The sequence below is a fragment of the Euprymna scolopes genome, chromosome 14 (genome assembly GCF_053919585.1).
Source record: "Euprymna scolopes isolate OS-2025 chromosome 14, ASM5391958v1, whole genome shotgun sequence".
Taxonomy (NCBI): domain Eukaryota; kingdom Metazoa; phylum Mollusca; class Cephalopoda; order Sepiida; family Sepiolidae; genus Euprymna; species Euprymna scolopes.
Genome location: NC_136495.1, coordinates 100,073,503 through 100,089,156, shown reverse-complemented (window position 1 = coordinate 100,089,156; position 15,654 = coordinate 100,073,503). Strand labels below are relative to the sequence as shown.

The window sequence follows — 15,654 nt, the reverse complement described above, 5'->3', positions numbered from 1 at the left end:
GAAATTCCGATAGATTTAAATATATTTTGTTCGAATTTGGAAAAAGTAAATGGGGGGGGGCACGCACTAAAAATATATTTACCCACATATATTTTACGAAACTGCATTTTATATGTAATTTCATTCGAAAATTGATAAGTATCGAAAATTTCACGAAAATCTGACCATTAGTTGATTTTTGCTAGATTTATTAAACGCGGGTGTTTTTATTAAACGCGGGTGTCTACTACATGGGAACGTTATTTTAACGTGCCAATTATGTAAACACGATTTTCGTCTCGCAATTTCATTATTTTCGTTCGATGAAAAAAATGTTTTAAAATTATTACTGGTTTATTTTGCGCTTCTTTTAAATGGTACAAAAGTTATACTGATAATATTAATTTATAATAAAGTTACATCGTGTTACATATAGAGTGGGGTAATTCTGTGGTGAATTTCGGCAGCCCCTAGTGTGCTTGTATTTTTGATTTTATTTTTATTTTTATATTTTATTGACTCACGTACCTTTCGGCTAGGAGAAAAGGGTAGTATATGTTCTAATGCTACAGTTTATCGTTTCTCCACTCGGTCATTCTAGACAGAGGCAATTTTTATTTTTTAGACTAATCTAGGGTGCCCCTTTTTAGAAGATGAATTTTCTCAACATTAAAAATCGACCTTTCTCTAATTTTTTTTTTTTCTGATGAAAAGTCAAGTAAATATGAATTCGTGTACCTACCTGTGCCGGAAAAGGTCGTTCTATTTATGTTGTAAACGAGACCCCCACACACACACACACACACATACATACTTCAGTTTAAAATAATATGATTACTTTTGTTTTTATTATTCAGTCAGATTTTATTAGTAAAGGAAGTTCTTCTGGATGTTAACGAAACTTGTATGTTAGAAGGTTGAGGTTTTTCAGTTGAATTGTAACCACCAAAAAATACATAAATAAATAAATAACTGAGCGCCTGTTGCAAGGGAGATAATTCTCAATACCATTAATGATAAGAGTTTATTAGATTTATTTCCCTTTGACAACAAACCAATTACGATTACGAATGCTTCCATTTCAGTTGAATATTTAATTGACTTTTTCTGTTCTCTTATCAATCATGAATTTTTCCCACAAGTACTACTATTATGGGAAAAAATGTGGATGATAATGCTTTCAAGTAACTGCTGATCAAAAATAGGTGTTATTGCAGATTAACACGCTCAGTTTCAGCACTTACTTTCAAAAAAAAAAAAAAAAAAAACAGACAACAAAGTAAATGAAATTATATTTTTTTTTTGTAGGCAATTACGTGTGAACTCCTTGAAAAACTTGTCAGAAAGAAGATAAAGTGTTTTACTTGTTTGTTTGATGCTTGTGTTGTTCAGCAAATACATTAAATAAAAATAAAAAATGAAGATAACGAAAAAAAGTACGTGCCCGTTATGAAATGAAGTTCTCATAATTAAAATCGCTTAATTTGATCAACTAGGTTTTTTTCTTCTTTTTCTTTTACAGAGAAAAATCAAATTTTACTGAGGTCGATCGTGGCGGATCTTGGCAAATTCCATCTAATTCTCGAAGTTTGTCCAAATTTAGCGAGATTATTTTTACAGTTTTTAATAATTTTACGTATTCCTCTTTCTATTTTTTTGTTTGTTTTTGTTTTTTGTTTTTCTTTTCAAAAAATCGTTTCAAAGTTTATTAATAAAATTATTTTAACTTCCATGCGCGTTTTGGCAAACTTCAAGAATGAGATGGAGTTATCTCCCCTGGCGATTTTTTTAATAACTTCATTCCATAACGGGCACGTACATCATGAAGAGTTTTCTTTATCTTCACTTTTTTAATGTATTCGCTAAACTGTACAAGCACCATTTGTTTGATTGTTATTATTATTATTATTATTATTATTATTATTATTGTTATTATTATTATTATTATTATTATTATTATTATTATTATTGTTTTAGCATTTACAATTTAGGTTTGGTTTTGCTCACCCGAAAATGATGCATATATTCAAGCCATTCAAGCGATTTTGGTACTTGTTCAATAGATCGATATTTTTAAAAATATGTCCTTATAAGCAAAAACAATACTATTAATTATCATGTCGAAAATAGTAATATATCAAAAGCTTACGAAAATTCATCATCGAGTAAAAAGTTATTTGTAATTAAATTTAATTTTTACAGAAAATTGGGAAAAATTGCATTTTTCATAGATGTTTTGAAGATTTGAGATCAGGAGAAAAAGAGACATAACTGAGAAAGCATATTTTAGATTACATCTTAATGGCGTTCAACATGTTTAACCGATATCGAAAGACTTTTTTTTTTTTTTACTAAAAGCATAATAGCAGTTGTTCTACTCGCTGAATTTTCGTAATTTTTGGATTTATTACTATTTTCGACATGACAATTCAGTAAGAAATATTGTTTTTGTTTAAAAGAGCATATTTAAAATCAATCTGTGGCCTCTCTTTGTATAGCAATCCAATTTTTTAATGGGGCATAAGTTTTGTGCGTTTATTTATTTATTTATTTATTTATTTACGTTTTATCTACGTTTTTAGACAACTAAAAAGTAACGGCCACATAATATTCTGAGCATAGGGAAAAGGTACATAGTAATGATCTTCATTCAATCCCGAGCAACATTAAGTCTTCCTGCTAGTTATTGTACTAAAGTTAGGTCGATAAATATTTGTCAAGAAGCGTCTTTTTCTTTTGATGCGTTCTGTATTGAATTTTAAAACAAACGAAAATTTATTGATTTTGCACAGATAATTTCTGTGAAAACCCAAAATAAAGTTAAGGCGAATCCAAACGGTGCAAAAACGTTCTGGTAAAAGAAAGGTAAGAACAAATTCAGTACACACATTTATTTCGGTTTGCACTTTATGCATTTACATGTATGTAAATGGGATAGATGTGTGTGTGTGTGTGTGTGTGTGTGTGTGTGTGTGTGTGTGTGTGTGTGTGTGTGTGTGTGGGTGTGTGTGTGTGTGGGTGTGTGTGCATATTAGCATGCCTGGTTTATTAGTGAGAGAGTTTTTATATGAACCGTTTATATGTGAACAGCATGCGTATGCTTCGCTTATATTACAAAAATACTTGTGTCTCTTTTTGTGTTTATCAAGGGTTAGAGACCTTATATTAGCTTTTAAAAACAGGCCCACACGTGTTGTCTGTGGAGAAAAATACAAGAAAGCAAGAAAAAGCTGCGCGTTTAAGTTTTTATAGTACAGGGTGGAACGATAACATTATTGCCTTAGAAAAGACGACTTGATTCCATTTCCGTTTGATGAAAACCGTTTTTCTTTTTTTGTTATAGACCATATGGCCAGTTTTGTATAAATCCCAAAAGCGATAGGAGCCTTCTATCATGTCTGAAATGACACAATGTTCGATGAGTGAGATCAGAGATGTGCCACTGTACAACTCATGCTCTCTACCGCTCCAAGTTCTAACAACAGGACTATTGCCAAGCACCCTCAAAATGCATTACTGGATTGCCACGAACAATAGGGACGTGCCACTGGATGATGAAAACAAAGTTTCCGGCTACAATTATGGTCTTTGGTGTGGTTTCAAGTGATGGCCACATCATGCCACTTCACATTTTCGTTCGACTTGAAAGGCAACACCAAAGTGTACCTGGATGTATGGAAGAATTTGGTGATCCCCTAGTGCAATCAGGTCGCCGCTGGCAGATCTTGGGTGTGATAGCAGGACTCGGTGCCAACCCACGTCCAAAGCAACCCAGGCTTGGCTTCAGGAAGCTACAACTTTGTACCTTCCTCTCACTTGCCCTCCTCCTCCTCCTCCTCCTCCCTCGACCTAAACCCACTGGACTACTTCGTTTGGTCATAAGAGGACCTCCCACAACACTAAAGCCAGCCTGATCGTTGCTATCCGCCAAGTATTCACTGAGCTCCTACCAGCACTTGTGGAAAAGACATGCTCCCAGTTCTGGACCCATAACGAGGCAATGATTGAGGCTGAAGGTGGTTAAATTTAATAGATGTCAGCTTTACTACATACTCAAGTTACCTGAATTGATTTTTTTCAATAAAAGTTTTAAAATAAAACTGGAGGGTTGTTTTCACTAGGACGACAATTTTAGCGTTCCACATTATATATACATTTCCATGTGAATTTTTGGCAATAAAGATCTTTGTTTCTCTGGTTAGCTAAAAAAAACTGCTGATTAGAGATTTTGTTCAATTGGGAAGCAATGCGTGAAATCAACATGAACTGCCACTGCTGCTTTGAACAAGTTTGTTTCTCTATAGCTTTTTTTGTCCTATAGCTTTTAATCACATAAAATATGTGCTAAAATATTCCTTAATTTAGGGATTGAGTTATGTTTGATAAGAAAATCGATTTTAATTTACTCAATGAGCCGTAAGTTACAATGAACTCACCAAGTGAAACATGTCTTAGTTTCTGTTTGTTACTCTCTCTCTCTCTCTCTCTCTCTCTCTCTCTCTCTCTCTCTCTCACACACACACACACACACATTGTACATTGGTTCATCCATTCTAATTATTTGTTTTTCTATATATCTATCAGCATTTAGAGAAAAAGTGACTCTCTCTTTTTTATTCAATTAATTGGAATTCTTATTGAGTAATTTAAATTATTTATCCATTTATTGCGAACGATTATTCTCATCTTCGAGTTGTTGGTTCACAACGTTTTCGGACAACTACACACCGGTTCTCGCCAAATCACTGAAGTTAAGCAATGATGAGCCTGGCCAGCACCAGATGGGAGACCGTTTTGGGAAGGCAAGGCGCTGTATGTACTGCACCAAGTCATAGAATTTTCCAGGTTGGTATCTGGGGGCGCATTAATTAACTGGGGGAGATGCATCTCCAGTATTCATTAAGACATGCATTTAGAAGAAAAAAAACTCTGATGTAAAAACCTGCAGTATACTGTATACTCTGTCTTGTGGTGGTCATCTGCACTGATGGAGGTTAGCAATAATACCAATAACAGTGATTGGTTCTACACAAAGCCTTCACCATAAAAAACAAATCATCTGTGTGTAATGCAGGTTTTACATCAAAGTTTACCTTCTTCTAGATGTATGTCTTAACGAAGACTGGAAGTGCATCTCTCCCAGTGAATTAATGCACCCCCCCCCAGACATTAACCTGGAAATTTCTACGACTCGGCATGGTAAATGCAGTTCCTAGCCTTCCCAAATGGTCACCCATCTGGTACTGGCCATACACACCTTCTTGCATTACACTCTATATAATACGCTCTTCCTTTATCTTAGAATTTAATACAACTCTCCCCAACATCATCTATAATTTAATTGCTTTATTTCATTCCTGATGAATCCCACGCTAGACGTCGCATCCCCATTATGTTGCCTAGCATTTTCTCTACTCTTCTGATGAGAAGCATTAGGTTTTGAAATGCCTTGGTATAAAGAGTCCCTTCTTTCCCCCAACTAAATGTTTGTATATCTTATTGAATAAATGAACCATTCTTTATTTACCAATATATAGTTTTTGTGATTTCATTTTCCATTCTTATTGTTTTCCTATATAAGTTCCAATGAAACTTGTTGAGCTTTATATTATCCCGATAATCTCCTCTTATAGAATTGAACTTACTCTCTTCTTTTAACTCACTAAGCTTCTATTTTTGATAAGCTTCCACTTTCTTTTTACAAGTGCTATCTTCATCACAAGACAAAAAAGACAAACGTCGTTAAAAAACAACAAAAAACAGAAACGACTTGTCTGTCTGTTTATAGAAGTAAACATTTGAACTGCTTTCTGAAACATTCTCGATTTTTAAAAATTTCTAATTGATTTTTCAGTTTTGTATACAGCAGAAACCCGGGGTACAGTAGCCCTAGGATGTGTTTTTTTTTTTTAGGTTACGATGTGGAATATGATGTTTTTTCCGGCCCCTGGTTACGATATTTGCCCCACGTAAGGTGGGGCAAATAATCAAATAATGTTATTTGATTATATACATGTGTATTATATACTGTACTGTATTTTGTTACTTTTTTTTTTTTACATAGGCATCACCACTTATCAAGGCCAAGAAGCCACTCGAGGATAAGGGTTAACGAGTGTACAGTAGAAATTGGACAATATAGTGACCATTAGTAATGGAGATTCGGGAAATTTGTTAACTTATACGGAACGGCTCATCAAAAAATTGTTTACGTAAAACTTGAAGACAACCATATTGTAGTTAGCTGGAAAGCAGAAAAACGGAAGACAATTCCATAGTCGTGCAGTTCTAAGAAAGAAGCTTTGTTCATGGAATCTACATTTAGGTTTAGGCACAGATAAAGAGTGGGAGAAATTAGTGATAGTGTTTTCTGCTAGACGGGTGTTTTTTGTGAAAGTTTGGCGCGGAGGGGGGGGGCATAGAATGGAGCTCAGCCGAGCACTTGCCAAGAAAATAACGATAAAGCAGAGACAAACTCGCAACATCTCTTCTGTGAGAAAGAGGTTGCAGGGAAGAGAAAAGGACATCCCCCACAAGGCTACAAAGTCTATTTTGAACTATATCAAGGCAGGATAAGTCCTTTCTAGAAGCTCCTGCCCAGATGTGGCAACAATACTCCATACCGATTTTTGATGTCGGATCCCGGGGTTTTATTGTATTCATATTTTTTTTAATTTTTAAAAGTATTTCAAAATTGAAAATGTTTTAATTTTTTCATCATTCTTCATTTTTTGATTGTGTTTTTTATATTTTTTTCATTATTTTTTATTTTATCATTTTTTTTAATTTTTACATTTTTTTTTTTATTTTTTGCACTGTCTTTTTCATTCTTCTTTTTTTTCATTTTTTTCCCACTTTTCTTTTCACTTTTAATATTTATTTAGTTTTTCATTTTTTTCATTGTTTTATAATTTTTCTTCATTTTTTTCATTGTTTTGTTTTGTTTTGTTTTTGTTTACAACATTCTTGTATCTTAAATTTTCAAATTTTTATTATATTTGAATATCTTAATTTTTATTTTAAGATTAAAAAATATTTTTAAATTAAAAAAGTTATTTCATTTTTGTTTCATTATTTTTCATTTTTTCATTATTTTTTTTCTGTTTTTTTTTTTCACTTTTCTTTTAATTAAATTTTTTTTTTTTTTCATTTTTAGGCTCACCTTGATGTTGCTGGTTTACTCATTAAAAATGTGTACAAGCCCCTGGAAGAGATTGCTACGCACAAAACAAGTCAGGCTCACAAATTATACCAATTTAGGGATGTGTTTGAAGACCTGATAAAACGTTCTGAAGAGCATTTACTAGAGGTAACAAACTTTGTTCATTTTTTTTTGCAATATACCATTCAGAAATATGTGAACAGCGCATCCAACTGCAGTTAAAATTGATGAACATAAGACACTACCAAAGGAAAGAATGATAAAACCTATCCATATGTAATTATTACATTTTTATAAATAAACTAGACTACCCGTGACCCATTGGGTCAGTATGTTATATTAGCTATGGAATTCATGTATGAATGTGACACTTGTGACGTAAAGAAAATAGTTTTTTTTTGACATAACAGAAACATTTCTATGAAAGTATATTAGAATGAAAAATCACGGACGGATCACTTAAACGTGAAAAAAAATCCTCCCTATTCATGTAAAGTTACCTATTTTTCCAAATAATCGCTCAAAAATCGAAAATTAAACATGATTTTCCTACGAATCAAATGCCGACAAAAGTCATTTAGCAGCAAAAACGCATATGAACCTACTGATGAGAAATATAAGAATGAAAAACCCATATTGGAATTCTTCAACCAAGTTATAGAAACTTAAAATCTAAAAAAAAAAATAATTAATAAAACCTGAAGCAAAAAAATAAAACCTAAATAAATAAAATAAAATAAAACTAATATTGAAACAGATTAGTAAATGTGTCAACAAATTCACCGTTCTCACACAACTATTTTGTATCTAGAAATGTAAACAAAAAATAAAAAAAGAAGGAAAAGGGACGGATAGAGAGTAGTAGTAGTAGTAGTAGTAGTAGTAGTCTTGGCTTTACTACAATTGTTCTTATGTTCGTCAACGGGTTAAAGTTGTTTAGTTGTATGAAAATAGTGACAGTATAGTATAAAGAATAGTTGCAAAACACCCCCACTCTTCCCATGTTAAATAATCATTTCGAAATAATAACGTTAATATTTCAGTGCACAGGTCAAAATCTGCAAAAGAAGCGATTTGTGTTTATTTGTTTACGTTGTTATGGGTTGATGTTTATGCACGCATGCACAACCAGATGACGTAAACCGGAAAGTGGGTTACATCACTCATTACAAGGTCATTTGAGTTTTATAATTATATAAATTGTTAAAAAAATAAAAAATCCATTGGTAAAGATTGAATGTTCAGATTGTCATGAGAACAAGATTTTTGCAAAAATGTGAGCTCTCTTTACCATTCTATTAAACTAATCACATCTGAGAGTATCCTGTATTTCTACAAAGTTACCATTCACCCATGCATGGAGTATTGTTGCCACATCTAGGTTTGTGCATCTACCACAAGTCTCTCTTTCTTAGACAGGTTTCCAACCTAACAGGTCCTGCACTATCAATCAATCTCGAACTTGTGTCTCATCGCCACATCCCTGTGCTTGTGTGTTTTTTTTTTTTTGTTTTTTTACATAGGAGTCACCGCTTATCAAGGATAAGGGTTATTCAGTGTACCGTAGTCAGTGGGATAATACCATAGTAATCGTTAGTAGCGGAAATTTGGTAAATTGGATTCCTTAAAGGAAAGGTTCATCAAGAATTTGTTTACATTGGACTTGAAGACTACCAAATTGTAGTCAGCTGGAAAGCAGAGTTCCACAGGTATGCTGTTCTAAGAAATAAATTTTGTTCATGGAATCTACGCTTAGGTTTAGGCACAGATAAAGAGTGAGGGAAATTATTGACAGTGGTTTCAACTAGACAAGTGTTTTTTGTGAAAGTTTGGTGGGAGGGGACCATAGATTGGAGCTCAGACAAGCACTTGCCGTGAAAATAATGATAAAGCAGAGACAGGCTCGCAACCTCTCTTCTGTGAGAAAGAGGTTACAGAGAAGAGACTTGGCTACGAAGTCTATTTTGAACTCTGTCAAGGCAGGATAAGGTCTTTCTAGCAGCTCCTGCCCAGATATGGCAGCAGTACTCCATCCTTGGACGTACCTGGCTTTTATATAGATAGAGAATTGAATCAACAGTGAGATATCTAATAGAGTGGCATAAGGATCCTGCCGTTTTACCAGCGACCTTGGCAACAGATTTGATGTACGTATTTCATTTCAGATCAGGAGTAAAGGTCAAGCCCAAGAAGCTTGTCAAAACATGAAGCCTCCCCAAGACGATAGCCATTCATTTCAGTTGATGCCAGAAGGGGATCAGAGCGTTGATGATGTAAAGATAGAAGCTTGGTTTTAAATGCATTAAAAGTAACCAGTCACCTCTTTCCTCATTGTATCACGTGCTCAAGATCAGAGGAGCGATAATTAGAGAGAACTTGGTCATTTATGCCCTTTGAAGTATTGCCATTAGTGGTAGTGTCGTCAGCATAAATGTCTATGAATGATCTTAGGATATGATTTGGGAGATCATTGATTTGCAAGTATTTTAATAGAATGTAACCTGACGAACTCACAACACTTGTGTCCCCTCAACGTAAATACCTCCAATTAACTAAACAGCCAGCAAAATTATACTTCTTCATTGTAGAGGTCCGTAGACGCCATATGTGCTCATAGTTTTTTTTTCGTTAACTGCTAGATTTTAGAATTTTGTTCCAAGCTTCTGTTTCCTTCACTGTACTAACATTCATAAATTTAAATGTAATGTGAACAAACATCTCGCTGCTCAACTCATTACATAGTGTCCTTGTAAATATGGCCATAAATAATAGCTCCTTACGTCCAAGTGACAATATGGCTTCTTTGGGGTGAAAGAGGAAAGTCTGTAAATAGAATTTGAGTGGACATGTTTGTTTCGACTGACACCATACTATAGTGTGTGTAAATAGGATAGTCCTTGCATTATATGCATCTGTATTAGTGTGCCTGCTTTGTAAGTGAGTAAATGTATGTATAAACTTGTGTGTGAGAAAATAGTTTGTGAGTGTTTTTCGTTATGTCTGCTATTATGTTGTAGCAGTTACCACAACAAACTATTTTCTCATGGATTAATGTCCCCTTGCTGACTGATTCAGCCACACACTAACCAGTCATCTACTAGGGTGCATTAATCCTATGTGTCCCTTAATGGACTATTTACTCCTGTCTGGAACGATCCAGCAGCGAGCAGAGGAGCTACAACCACCAAAGAACACAGACCTCACTCCTCTCGCTCTCTGTCTACCGAATCCCCCCAGGCTGTGACTACCTCACTGAAGGCTTCCACTGAACAGTCTAGGAACACTTTAAGTTTTCTGCTTCCAGACGGTAGAACACTCAAGAACTTTCTGTTCATTTGTCTTTTCTTTCACCTTGGACATAGTCCTTCTTAATGCGAAATAAACCTTTTCGTTGTTTCGTTATAAAAAAGTGTTGTTTAATTATTCTGTGCCTTTTGTATTTATTAATCTTTTATTAGAGGTTTTGTGCACTCATGCAGAAAATTATCTATAACGTTCTCAACACAGAGTGCCTAGGTTATTTCATTAGGGCTGCTCTCACATATATTCAATTAATTGTATAAAATGTATAATTTTGAAAAGGCATTATATTTCAGTATTGCATAACAAAAATGAAATGGTTGCATAAAATAAAACAAACAAATTCTATCACCGGTTAATTTATTACTTTTTTATTAATATAATAATTGGTCGAGTTGAACAACTCACCCCCCCCTGTAATTTTTTTTACCGATAGTTTCATATCAATGAGTCTCCTATCTGTGCATATTTTCATTTTTATTTTCTCATAAATGGTTCACCGATTGAGGACATAGGTTGCTGCTTTGCCCACAGGTTATTTGAAATTAAGGTTTTATACTTTTTCTAAATGATATTAGCGTGTAAATTACGACAATGCCATAATATGGCTGTACACAGAACAATGATAACCTTTGATTTATAAAAAATACAGCTTTATTGTGGGTTTTGGTGGTGAGCAACGATGAGTGCGTTGAGCCTAGAGAGATGACAGGTTCATAAGGTTGACAATTAATTCTGGCATTCTATGCTGTGAAGCTGCACGTGCAACTGATTTATTAAAATTGGCCTTTCAAAATTTCAATTATTATTTGTATTTCACTTGTCATCAGTTTCATTCGCAGGATTTTCGGTACACACAACCTTGATTATTCAACAATATATCTGTAGAATTAAAGACAAAGTTCCATTCTAAAAACTTTATAATCCATCCTCATTAGTTCATATAATTATTCCTTGAAAATAAGCCTGTGTGTGGAATGGAATTGGGACTAGATCCATATGTGGCAAGTCGCCATTTTGGATAGTGAAATCCATGTTTATATATTTCTATGTATAGGATTCACTCCTAAACTACTTAACTGATTATTATGAATCTTAGAAAAGGGTCCAAATATGGGCAATATTTAGTTTAATTTAGTTTTATGCACAAAGATTAAAAAGGGGATGAAAGTTTGTCATAAAAATTCAGATACTTCTGATGTTTGTGATATTTTAACAATAGATATTAATAAGTATTCTGCAAATTAAAAGGTTTTAGAAGGTCATATGAATACAGCCTTTCATTTGAAAATTCACATATTTCAGATTTGAATTTAATTTGATCCATGGTTATAGGACAACATTTAAATACGATTCTTGGAATTTCAAGTTCTTAAGATTCCTTGCATTTGAAATATTTTCGAGAATCAAAATCATGTAATTGATTTGGATCAAAATTGAAATAAGTATTTTAGGCATAAGGCTTAGTATCATTATTTTAATCTATGGAATTCTTCTACTTTATTTTATACGATTAATTGAACACAAGATGCTATTTGACCCATTGTAGAAGACATCATATATGTTCTTTAAAATGATCTCTGTTGAACTGAAAATATTACCAGATATTTTTTCAACGGTTTCAGCAACTTACGTTTTGACCAAATCAAAACACATGCACATTAGCATTTTTTTTTAATATGCTATTGTTAAAAGCGACTCTATATAATTTTTTTCTATCTACATTTTAACTGGGAGTAAAAAAACCTCTTGAGTGCTTCTGAAACTATTGAATCTGATAGCGGTATAGGAGGGTACTGCAGGATTGATCCAGCCAACAACCCTAGTTCATAAGTAGGTAGCTCTGCCTCTACAAGAGCTAGATTAAAAGCTTTGGCAAAATTTCATATTTATCAATACGAACGAGTTCTGATTTTGAAAGTCTTTGAAGAATTTTTTGGTTCAAACACACATGTATATCAAACAAGAGAAGAGGGGGAAACTCTTCCACAAAACGTATGTAAAATTTGAATTGATGGATAAACACTTTGTGAAGAAAATAAAAAAAGACAAATACGCATAGGACAATATGTTTACTGTTTTTTCACCCTAACCAAGCACAGTGTTTTGTTATAAAAAATGTGGCAGCCTTGTGTTTGTTTTACAAATACTCTAATGGTAAGCCGTAAAGGGCTACTATTTGGGACCAGATTTGCAGGAATACTATGTAGACAGTTAGGCAGCAAGATGTCTGTTCACGTTACACTTGGACTTTTGCATGTCAGTACAGTCAGAGAAGCAGGGGTCCGGGATGGAATTCCAAAATCTAGCAGTTCAAGAGAAGAAGCTATTTGAGTAGAAAGCATTACAGCATCTAGGGATCTCCACAGTGTAGGGTGGGATTTTGTTGCCTGGGTTTGTTGTGTGTGTTTACTCAAAGGGGTATTAGTGTTTTGAATTCAACTGAGCACTTACCATTAAAGTATTTGTAAAACAGACACAAGGCTGCCACATTTTGAAGATGGGGCAGATGTTGGATTTTGGCTGACAGTGTGGGACCTATTAGGTTGACGACTCGTTTTGAACCCTATCTAGGAGCGAGAGATTAGTGACAGATGCATCAGCTCTGATGTGATAACAATACTCAATGCATGGCGAATAATGGCTTTGTAGAGATATAGGATACCTTCAAATGTGAGCACGGTAGAGAGAGCCTCATAGCAGCCTTGGCAATTACCTCAATGTATTTGTCCCAATTCATGTTGTCTGTGAATGTTAAGCGTAAGAACGTGGGAGAAGTACTTTCAGGTAGTGTTGAAGACCCTGTTGAATAGCATTCCTTTACTCAATCTGATAACCGTTGATTTAAACATCATTTTTTCGTCAATACCATCTACTGGATTTGTATTTATTATGTAGTTCAATTATGTTTATTTTTTGATGCAATTTATGAAATGTGAAGAAAATCGTATTTTTGAACTATGTTAAGTGATTCACATTATTTGGATTCTTTGGACTACTCTTCTCATCTTAAGTGTTATTTGCACAACATTTTGGTCGATGTAACCTCCAACCTTCTTCAGGTGTATCTTGTCGAACTTGGGTGAATCTTACTGTTGAACTCAGCAATCTGCACAGAATTTTGAACAGAACCCCTTATATTTAATTGACGGTGGTAGCATGTTTTTGTTCCATCAACCATGACTGGGTAGAAGTCCTAAGTAATTCTTGAAGAATGTCGAAGGTTACCTTGACCAAAACGTTGAGCAAATGATACTCAAGGTGAGAACAGTAGTCCGCAGAATTCAAATAATAAGCGTAATCGATCATCATCTAAAGAATTCAGAACCGTAATATGTTAAGGTAACATTTATTCGTTTTCTTTTCCATTTATTTGAACATACATTCAATATTATAATGCATTTTTTTTAATTTATTATATTTAAAAGACATATTTTACATTCAATATAAATGATTTCTGTAAAAATGTTTCTGCAAATAAACATATTTTTAAAAAATATAAATTAGCATATTTACTTTTTTATGTTTTTGAAATGCAAAGACTAAGAGAGAAAATCCAGACAAAAAATCCGGTTTGGAGTCCTGATATGCGAATAGTGAAGCACTGCAACAGCTTACCAGCAACTCCTGTAGCCGTGCTGGCTCTGACCGTATTGGCTTGCTTTTCTGTTGGACTTTGTCTGCAACACAGCGAGGGAGACCCTGGTAACTGAGCAACCCTCGGTCTCCTTATCACCTGCCTAGGCTTGCATTCAGAGAGCCAATTCCAGCTTCAAAATGTATAGGCACAGCAGATGCTGCAGTGCATCAGATGATGCAGAATGCCATTGTATTATTAGACAGGAGGTTGGCATCATTTTTTTTTTAAATCATGTTAAGAAATATTTTTATTTATTACATTTAAAAAATATATTTTATTTTCATTACATAGAAATGTGTAAAAATCAGTTTATTCATATATTTTGACCTACATTTTCAGCAAGGTCTTCAAATTAATTAACACCGTTTACTTCCGGGGAGTTTCAAAACCAAAAATCGTTTGGCTTGCTAACTACACAATTTAGACAAGCTTTGACTTTATCTAACTCATATAAAAAAAAATTACTTTCAGTTTTTCCATAAAAGTCCAATGTTGGTCATCACTTTGTGTCTGCATTGATAGGAAGTTGTGTTGCATTGTGGGAGTTTGTATAGCATGGGGGAGTGTAAATTGTGTATATATTTATGAGTTTCTATTATAAGTGTCTAGTATATAATTGTTTGCGAGTGTGTATATACGTGTGTATCTACATGTAATCGTTTATCTAAAGTTCGTTGTGTGTTTAAGTACATTTAAATAGAGAGTGGAACAATAGCATACACAAATACCTTTAACCCACAAACGACCATTAACATTTATTTAGGGTTTCAACATCTGGCGAACCAAGAGACATATCTGGTCCATCTTGGTCTTATCTTGATAGAAAAGCTGCAATGAAAATTCTCCCCAAGAATGACACGGCTTCGAGTTTTTTTTTTGTTTTTTGTTTTTTGGTCACTTTTTATACTTTTGGAAAGTTGCAACGCTGGTCTTAGATTCGTACGTTTGATAGGCATTGCCCCCCGCCCTCGCTTCCTCAGGTACTTCAATCCATTACTGGGCGGTTCCTTAACTTTCTGTGTATCTCCTTCAAGCTCTAAACACTAACTAATTTCGAAGTATCTTAAAAAGACCATCCTGCTCCTCTAAATGATGTCATTAGTATACGTCACTAAGATAATCACTTGATGGTTTTACGTGTCATTACTTTCAAGTTGTCAAATAAATTGTTAAGATAACTTTTTGTTTTTGCTGGTTTTTCACCCCAAACAAAGAACATTGCCACTAAGTCATAAGGGGTTATTATTTGGGACCAGATCTTCAAGGATACTATGCAGGGAGTTGGACAGTGAGATATTTGTTCACATTCCATCTGATCTTGTGTGTGTTAGTACAGTCAGAGAAGCAGGTGTCTGGGAGGGAATTCCAAAGTCTGGCAGTTCAAGAAAATAAGCTATTTGAGTAGAAGGCTTTACAGCATCTAGAAATCTTTACAATGCAGGGGTGGGGATTTCGCTGTGTGTCAGGTTTGTCGGGGGTATTTACGTTGAGAGGGGTAAAGTATTTGTAAAACAGGCACAGAGATGCTATATTTTGAGAACATTTTTATGTTAACATTGTTAAATTAATGTAA

The 15,654-nt window shown here is 34.1% G+C and overlaps 1 protein-coding gene across 10 annotated transcripts in view; it reads left to right on the top strand.

Moving 5' to 3' along the window:
• LOC145293203 (uncharacterized) overlaps positions 1-15,654 on the top strand; it is an 897,849-nt gene that overhangs the window by 641,275 nt on the left and 240,920 nt on the right. For all 10 annotated transcript variants that reach the window (XM_080139718.1, XM_080139714.1, XM_080139719.1 and 7 more), the window contains exon 4: positions 7,136-7,288. In XM_080139718.1, the coding sequence (XP_079995844.1) occupies positions 7,136-7,288 (153 nt within the window). The remainder of the gene's footprint in view (positions 1-7,135; positions 7,289-15,654) is intronic.